This window comes from Ammospiza nelsoni, chromosome 2 (assembly GCF_027579445.1).
Source record: "Ammospiza nelsoni isolate bAmmNel1 chromosome 2, bAmmNel1.pri, whole genome shotgun sequence".
Taxonomy (NCBI): Eukaryota; Metazoa; Chordata; class Aves; order Passeriformes; family Passerellidae; genus Ammospiza; species Ammospiza nelsoni.
The window spans coordinates 1367858-1376388 of NC_080634.1; the positions used below are offsets into that span (position 1 = coordinate 1367858).

An 8531-nucleotide genomic window follows, 5' to 3' on the forward strand; every position below is an offset into this window, starting at 1 on the left:
TCCCTAGTGCAGGGCCTGCATGAAGACCCCGGGAATTGCTGCTGGAGGCTGCTCCAGCCTGAATTGCTCCATGTCCCTGGATCTCTGGGAGAGCAGCGCAGCAGGAGAGAAGCAGGAACACTGTCCAGGATGTCCAGGTACTGCAGGGATGAGGAGCATGGGGTCTGAGCTTCAAGGTCTCTTCCAACCTAGAAATTCTGTGATTCTGTGAGCTTGGGAAAAGGAGCTTTACAGGTCAGCAGCTGGACATGGCATGGGAAGGACAGACAGTTTCTAGGTTGTGTTCCTATTGGTAACAAGTTTCCAGATCTTTCCATCTCCCAGTGTGTCTCACCTTGGCTCATGAACCATAAAATGGATATTGGATTGATAAATAGAGTAAAATTCTTCTCTGTGAGGGTGGTGAGGCCCTGGCACAGGTTGACCAGAAAAGCTTCCCAATCTCCCATCCATCCCTGCCCTCTGGCAGTGGGAGCCATTCCCTGTGTCCTGTCCCTCCATCCCCTGTCCCCAGTCCCTCTGCAGCTCTCCTGGAGCCCCTTCAGGCCCTGCCAGGGCTCTGAGCTCTGCCTGGAGCTTCTCCTCTCCAGGGGAGCACCCCCAGCTCTGCCAGCCTGGCTCCAGCCCTGCAGCAGCTCTGGGGCCTCCTCTGGGCTCTCTCCTGCTCCTGCTGCGTCCCCAGGGCTGCAGGTGGGCTCTCACCTGGGCTCAGGGACACAATCCCCCTGTCCTGCTGGAAAGGCAGGGAGGACAAGAGGAGCTGGTGACAGCCCTGGGCAGCACTGCAGGGGGACACAATCCTTCCCACCCCCAGAGCGTTCCCTCCTCATCCTCACTCACCCTCAGGCCAGGCTGGTTTTTCAGTGCCTTTATTAGAATTCAAAGAGGTTTTTTTGTATTTTTTCCCCTTTCCGGGAGCAGGTGCGCAGCAGGAGGGAGGCAGGGAATGCAGGAGAGCATGGGAATGGTGTGTGGGATGTCCCAATCCCCTGATGGGCACAGGAACTGACCTAAAGGCAGGAGCAGGCTGGGGTGCTGGTGTCACTGGTGGTTTTCCATCCAGCTGTGGGGCTGTAATTCCTAAACTCAACGTCAGTCGTGGTTCCAGGATCCCATCCTGGCTCTAGGGGTGACACTGGGCAGCTGTTCCTCACCTCTTCCACTGCCCAACCAAAACCCTGAGTGCTGCTTGTCCCCTGGCCTGACCAGGTCCCTGCTGTGTCCCCTCAATCCCAAATCCCTGCTGTGAAGGTCCCGGCTTGGCTGCCAGAAAGGCTCCCTGGTCCCCATGGAGAGCTGCCCTTCTGCCCATCCCAAAAATCAGGGTGAAACTGAGGATGCTGGGTGTCCCTCCCATGTGGCTGGAGAGGTTGGGATATTCCCTGGGCTCTTCTCAGCCTCATTCCCAAGGTTTAAACTCCAATTCCTGAGGGTTTTGCACCATGTTTCTAACTTGGCCAGGCCCAGGGGACTGGTGCATGTTGGAAAGGGGTAGAAATCCTGCAAAGGGTTTCATCCTCCTTAATCTTGCATCCACCTCTTGAGCATCCCTGTGGTGCCCTCTGCTGCCAAGAATTCCCTTAAAAGCCTCTGCATTGTGGGGTTCACCCAGCCAAAAAAGATCCAGCCACTTCCCCCCAAATTAAATTAAAAGAATTAAACTTTCCCCTTCTCCCAAACCCGGAATTTCTGCAGCCGGCTCCCTGTGGAGATTTGGGACGGGGAAGCTCTTCTAATGGCCCAGGGAACCTTTGCTGATGGGAATTGGGTGCTGTGGGGTTCTGGAGAGGGTTTTGGGAGGCTCTGAAGCACGTGGGGGTTGTTTAATGCAGAAGCTGGGGCCGGGAGCAGGGCACGTGTGGGAGTCTGTCCCTCTGGCAAGGCTGAGGGCGCTCAGGGCAGGGTCCAAGGCAGGGCTGGGGAGCGAAGGGAGGCCGCGGCTCGGTTTGGCAGCCACTAGAACCAGCAGGGCATCCACATGAAGGAGCCCAGGGCGGCGCCGGTGGCGGCCCCGGCCAGCAGCCCCAGCGCCATCTGGTCCCCGGAGACGCGGTAGGGATCCTCGCGCACGATGACGTGGGTCACCCCGGGAGCTGCGGGGCAGAGGGTGTCAGCAGGGGAATGTGGCCTCAGCCACCCCTCCCCGGGGCCAGCGGGCCACCCACCTCCGTACTGGGGGCCGTAGTGGCCGGAGCTGATGTAGGCGGCCTGGTGCGAGTCCAGGGGCACCGTCTGGTAGTAGTCGTCGTCGTAGGGGTCGTACACGTGCACCTGCAGCGGCGGGTGGGGACTGTGGGGTCAGCTCCCCGGGGGGGACGGGCTTCTGGGGCTCAGGGCTGGGGAGTGACAGCGGCCCCAAGGGCTGGGGACAGCCTGTGCTCGGGCCGCCCTGACTCTGCCCCTTCCTTGTCACCTTGACAGTGGCCCCATCACCTTAATGGTGTCCATGTCACCTTAACAGTGTCCCTGCCACTTCAACAGTGTCCTCGTAACCTTAACAGTGTCTCCATCACCTTAATAGTGTCCCTGCCACCTTAACTCTGCTCCCATTCCCTTCACCTGTCCCTGTCACCTTAACTGTGCCTCTGTGACTTTAACAGTGTCCGTGTCATCTTAACAGTGTTCCTGACACCTCAACTCTGCTCCCATACCCTTCACCTGTCCCTGTCACCTTAACCATGCCCATGTCACCTTAACAGTGTCCCCATTCCCCTCAACTGTGTCCTTATAACCATAACATCGTCCCTGTCATCTTAGCTGTGTCCCTGTGACCTCAACTCTGCTCCTGTTGCCTCTAACTGTCCCTGTCACCTTAACTGTGTGCCCTTGTCACCTTACCTGTGTTCCACCACATCAACTCTGCCCACTTAATGGTGTCCCTGTCACCTTAACAATGTCCTGACCTGTGTCCCTGTCACCTTAACCCTCCTCCCGTCACGCTCCACAAGTGCACAGGGTCACCGTGGCTCTGTCACCTGCCATCAGTGGTGGCATCCAACCCCTCCCCTCCTTGTGCCCTGAGGCTGCACTGTGGGTGTTGGGGAGCCCCCCAAGCTCAGGGTTGGGGTAACCTCTCCCTGCCCAAATGCAGAATCCCAAATCCCGTGCCAGGACGGTGTCCCTGCTCAGGGGACAAAGCCTCACCGGGGTGGATTTAGCCTCCAGCACAGCCATCTTCCAAGCACTGCAAATAAAACAGAGTTACTAATTTTTGGTGGGTGCTGGAGGGGTGGGAATTGTCCCCTTCCTCCCCACAGGGACCTGAATGTGGCACTGTTCTTTAATTCCCTGTTAAATGAGTGCTGGGCCAACAGCTGGGATTGGGAATGTGCCGGGAGGTACCTGACACCACAGGGATGGGCACAGGGTGCCACCACAGGGTGGCCCTGGCTAAAATAAGGGCAGGCAGGAAAATGACACCTAAATTTGGGGGGAAGAACACATAATGGATGGATTTCCACTCAGCTGAGATAAAGCTCAGTTGATGAAGTTCTGCTTGGCATGTATCCCTCCATCCAAGTTCAGCTGAATGTTTGCCACTGCTAACTTTTAAAATTCTTATTTAAAAAAAATCAAATCTTATAATTTATTTTAAATTTAATTTATAATTTTTTTTTTAGAAATAAATAGAGTGGAACAGTGCTAAAAAGAGCAATTTGCCTCTAGCCAGTGAGGGCTTCACATTCAGACTTTTTATTTCCAAATAATGATGAAACCCTTCTCAGTCAGCCCAAGAGGGGATTTCTTATCCACGAGGAGACTCCCCCATCAGGAGATGGACTGCTCAAAACCAGCTGCTTTTGGCTGTGGGTTATTCAGCGAGAGCCCCAAATCTCCTTTTGCCCTGCAAGGGTGTTTGAGAACGGGGGCTGGGGGCCGGTTTAGCCGAGGGGAGCAGGCCAGGGCTCTCCTGCAGCCCGGGTCCCTTCCGGGCTGGGAGAATTGGGCTGGAAAAGTCGCTTACACGGCGTCGTCCTCGCTCTCGGCACACAGCGTGGTCTTGGAGCCGTCCCGCAGCACCACGGTCAGCAGGCACTCGCGGCTCCTCCCCTCGGGCGGCTGCACGTCTGCAAGGGAAGGGATGGAGGGATGGGGTGGCATCCAGCCGGGGCCGGGAGGTGTCCCACAGAGCTTCCCGGGCTCCACATCCCTCCTGGCGCAAGAGCAATGTGCCATTCCCTGCCTGGATGGAAATTAGCCCTGGGATTCGTTTTGGCTCCGTCTCCTGGTGGAGGATGCAGTCAGGCTCTCACAGGGTGAAAGCCAGCACAAGGAATGAGCTGATGGGCAGAAACCTCCGCCCCCGTGGCAGAAGGAACATGGAAGGGCAGCAAAATGCCAAAATTCTGCTCGAGGCCACGAGGCTGAGCTGCCTTTGCTTTGAACTTGGTGGAGCGCTCCCAAATTTTGTGGGAACGGGAGATGCTCATTGCTGGAGCGGGATCATGAGCTCCAGCAAGGGCAAAATCTTCAATCCCGGAGGTTTGTGTGTGTTGCCCCTCTGAGGCCTGGCAGGAGCGTGTGGAGAGCACAGAGCTGTGGGATTGTGCTCCCACGGCCGCTCCCAGCCCCAGAAAGGCGCTTTGTGCGGCAGCGTGGGCTGCGGGGCCCGCCAAGCTGCTGCTTTGTTCCCTTGTTTGTGCGAGACACGAGCGATGAGTCAGGGCCGTGGGATCCTGTTTGTTACAAGCACTAACCAGGAGGAGAGTTCCTCCTTCCTTCCTTCCTTCCTTCCTTCCTTCCTTGCTCCTTCCTTCCCCCAGGAAAAGCAGTGGCCGAGACCATCCAGGGTCTCCCAGCTGGGAGCAAGGAGGGGTGCACGGGGCAGCCTGGGGTGATTAATGGGTTATTTTGGGGGTCTGCTGGATGTGCAGAGCCGGAGCCTTGTTTAAGAGGGGTGCAGCCACACATGGGATGGGGTTGGGAAGGCAGGGCCCGGAGCAGGGGCTCGGCTCACCTTTGCACTCGCGGCCGATCCGCACGTCCCGGCAGCTGTACTTGATGTGGATCCGGCCGTCCATGTCCCGCTGTGTCTCATCATGGTAGTAAACCAGGCTGCCATCCAGGTAGAGCACGAACCAGTTCCTCTTCCAGCGGCGCAGGATGGAGCCTGGTGGGACAGGGAGCAGCTGCAGGAGCCCAGCAGGGCCAGTGGGATGCAGCCAGCACACTCGCAAGACCCCATCTCATTCCCCAAACGTGGATCCCTCCTGGGCCACCTGTGCCTGGCACGAGCAGCCAGGGCAGCGTGAGCAGGTGGCTGTAAGCGGGGAAGGGCTGCCAAAAAAGCCATCAGGGCGCTGGGTGCTGCCCTGCCGAGGCACGGGAGCGGATCCAGCCCCGGGCACGGAGCCGTGCGTGCCCTCATGGCAAGCAGCCCCTCTCTCTCTGCGCTGACGCAAATCCGCGAGCGGCTGAGCCGCGATCTCCCTGTGGATTACCCGCCCAGCTCGGGGCTCCTGGTGTCCCCCACCCCCCACCTCTTCCCAGCAAACCTCCCCAGGTGTTTCTGGGGAGCTCCCAACCCGGAAAGCTCAAGGGTGGCACTTACTCTGGCGCCAAAGCCAACCGCTCTTCACCAGCGCCATGGCTGCCACGGGCTTCGCTGGATCTGCTGGGATGGGAACAACAACGGGGGTGAAACAGCAGCTCCTGCCTCGCCCCCGCCTCTGGCCATGGCTCCCACCTCCCCACAGCCTCCGGCGCTGGGATTCACCCTTGCTGCTCCCGGTGTTTCTGGGGGATGAGCTCAGCGCCCGGGTTCATCGGGGTTAGGCAGACGCGGGGTTTGGTCATGTGGGAAACGTGGGAGGGAAGCGCTGCGGCCACCTTGCCTCCTGCCTTAATCTCATTGGGATTTAGGGATTAGCGGCCTGGAGGTAAGGGCAGAAATCTGGGCTGGCTGTGAAAGCAGGCAGTGCCTCCCCACAGCCCCAGTAACTTTCCATGCTGAACGACACCTCCACTTGTTTATTTTCCCTGCCTGGATGGAAATTAGTCCTTAATAAGGCCATGAAGTCATCGCTCCCCAGGTCCCTGAGCAGAGCCAACACCCCAGGGGCAGGCAGGAGCAATTCCCTGGCCATGGCTCCTGTATCCCCCGTATCCGCTGGGAATCCCAGCTCCCAGTGACGGGAGCTTGGCACCCTGGCATGGCCTCCGGGACCTCCCACCAGCTCCGGGGGCACGGCAAGGCACAAACACCCCCCAGCAATCTGTGCCTGCCTTACCGAGTGCCTGAACCCCTGAGCATCCAGCTCCCCGTGGAGTTTGCAGCCCCGCTGCCATCACCCCTACTGCTACATCCCCGGGAAATCCCAGCCGATGGATGCCCCCATCCCTTGGCACACCCCTGTGCACTCACCCTCATCCCGCTGTGCTCACAACCCTCGGTACCCGCATCTGCTGCCCTCATCCCGCACCCCTGACATCTTCCCCCCCCTCCATACCCGAATTTTGCGGCCAAATTTCGCGGCGCGGTTCCTCCCCCCTCAGCACCCTGAGCTCCGAGCCCCGTCCCCGCGGCCGTGTCCCATCCCCGCTCCCCGTGCCGGCGCCCCGCGCATCCCTCACCGGGCGGAGGCGGCGGTGCCGCTGCGGGGTGCGCTGCGCTCCGCTCCCGCCGCCGGGCCCGGCTCTGCCCGCCCGCCCGCGCGGCTCGCCGGGAGCTGTAGTCCGGCACGGCCGTCCCCGGCGCTGCCCGCCGCCAAAAGCCCGCTTTGCACGCATCTAGCCCCTCTTTCCCGACATTTAGCCCCAAAAAGCCGCTGCCCGCCGGGGATGTCCGCGCTTCATCCAGCCGCTCCCATCCATCGCTCTCTCTCTCCCCTCAAATCCCCCTTTTCCCCGTTTCCACCCAGCAGTGCGGGTGCCCAGCCCAAATTTGGGAATCCGTGGGGGAGCTGCTGCCCCTCACCGAGCTGGGCACAGGGAGCGATGCCCAAAATTCTCAGTTTTTTCCTGAGAATGGCTCTGAGGAGGTGTTTCATGCCGAAGTAAACCAGGAAAAGTTTCAAGCATCAAAGTGCTCATCTGAAATAAATTTCCGAGTGGAGTGAGGAATCCTCTGGGTCAAAATCAAAGCTTGTCCTGTCTCCTGCTGGAATTAGAACTCTCCTGGGCTGTGGGACATGAGGTTGGATTATTTGGGGAAGTCAAGACACAAATCAGGTGACAGCTGTAAATAAAAGATGTTTATTGAGCACAGTGAACACTTTATTCATTTATATATATGTATATATATATGTTTTCTATTCCAGCACGTTTTTCAGTGTGAAGCCCTTTCCCCTCCTCTCCCTCCCTGGCTGGCTTTACTTCCTTTTTTAGAAGGAATTAAATTAATCCAGCAGCCTGCTGGATGATCCCAAAGCAGTTAAAAGGGAATCTCCTCCTCAGCCAGCCCACACTCACAGCCTTGTGCGTGGCTGTGGGGCTGCAAAACATCCTGGTGCTGCAGAACATTCCCAGAATCAGGGAAATTGTTTGAAAATCCTGCTGTGACAGAGATTTTGTCCTGCCACAAGTCCAGAAAAAAGTTCCCTGAGGATTTGGGCTGAAATTTGGATTTATCCACTGGCTTGGGCTGCCTCTCTATACAGACATTAATTGGAATTAATTGTTGTCAAAATTTCCCATTGTGGTTTTCCTCTTGGGAAGGAAACAGTGCTGTTTTGAGATTTTGAGGGGGGCTTTGTCTATTATTTTTTGCCAACTAGGGTGTGATTTTTTTTTAAATGTTAAATAGGATAAATTATTTGGGTGGAAATGGTGACCCAAAGAGCCAGGAAATGTTTTCCAGCCAGCAAAAGGAGAGGACTCCACGTGGGAATACACTCTCAGAAGAGCCAGATCCTGGATTTCCCCCCATTTTCCATAGCAACTGGGGGTTGTTTAATAAAATCCATGGACTTCGATGCCTCTGGTTTGTTTTTCCTCCAGCTCTGCCTGCTGGGGATCTCCCCCGTTTTAGGAATTTCCCAAACTCTTCCCACGTCTCAGGAATCCCTGTCTTCCACAGGGGGTCTCCCCAGGTTCCAGGGAGCTGTGGAGACGGGAGCTCAGGGGGTTCAGAGCTGAACGTGGGGACAGAATTTGCTGTTCCTGTCATCCCCACCACGGGGACCGGTGGGCACCTGGTTAAACACCCCAAAATCCCTGCGGAGGCTCCGTTTCCTGTAGCTGAGCGTGTCCCTTTGGAATGCTGCAGGAGAAAGGCACAAGGACAGACGTTCCCTCCGGCATGTTCATCCCGACCCAGGGCAGGGATCGGACCCTGGGTAGCCCGGTCGCCATTCCCCGGTTCCCGGGGGAGGCGTTCCACACCCACAGCTCTCGTCGCCCCCAAAACCAGCAGCGAAACACACGGAACCGCTGTTGTGAGGGATCTGGGGAGGGTCAGTCCCTGAGTGAGACCCACGGGGTTCTCCATCCCTTCCCAAACACTCCTGTCCTGCCCTGAGCAGCGTGAGGGGCGGCTGCGGCTGTGAGGGCAGGGGGGCAGCGCCCCGTGAGGGCGGCGGGCACGGCCGGGC

The 8531-nt window shown here is 57.9% G+C and overlaps 1 protein-coding gene across 3 annotated transcripts; it reads right to left on the bottom strand.

Annotated features, from left to right (window-relative positions):
- Nucleotides 1-853: 853 nt before the first annotated feature.
- Nucleotides 854-6634, bottom strand: PLEKHB1 (pleckstrin homology domain containing B1). 3 transcript variants are annotated; one of them, XM_059466883.1, is made up of 7 exons: nucleotides 6574-6634; nucleotides 5552-5611; nucleotides 4958-5110; nucleotides 3965-4067; nucleotides 3145-3184; nucleotides 2166-2271; nucleotides 854-2093 (listed from the first exon to the last, which is right to left on the bottom strand). In XM_059466883.1, the coding sequence occupies exons 2-7, from the start codon at nucleotides 5586-5588 to the stop codon at nucleotides 1957-1959; spliced, it is 576 nt and encodes a 191-aa protein (XP_059322866.1). In that variant the 5' UTR covers nucleotides 5589-5611; nucleotides 6574-6634; the 3' UTR covers nucleotides 854-1956. The 3 variants fall into 3 exon arrangements, with proteins under 3 accessions (XP_059322866.1, XP_059322864.1, XP_059322865.1); XM_059466881.1 differs by having other exon boundaries at nucleotides 5552-5614; nucleotides 6574-6631; XM_059466882.1 differs by lacking the exon at nucleotides 6574-6634 and adding an exon at nucleotides 6450-6483 and having other exon boundaries at nucleotides 5552-5614.
- Between the last annotated feature and the right edge of the window lie 1897 nt (nucleotides 6635-8531).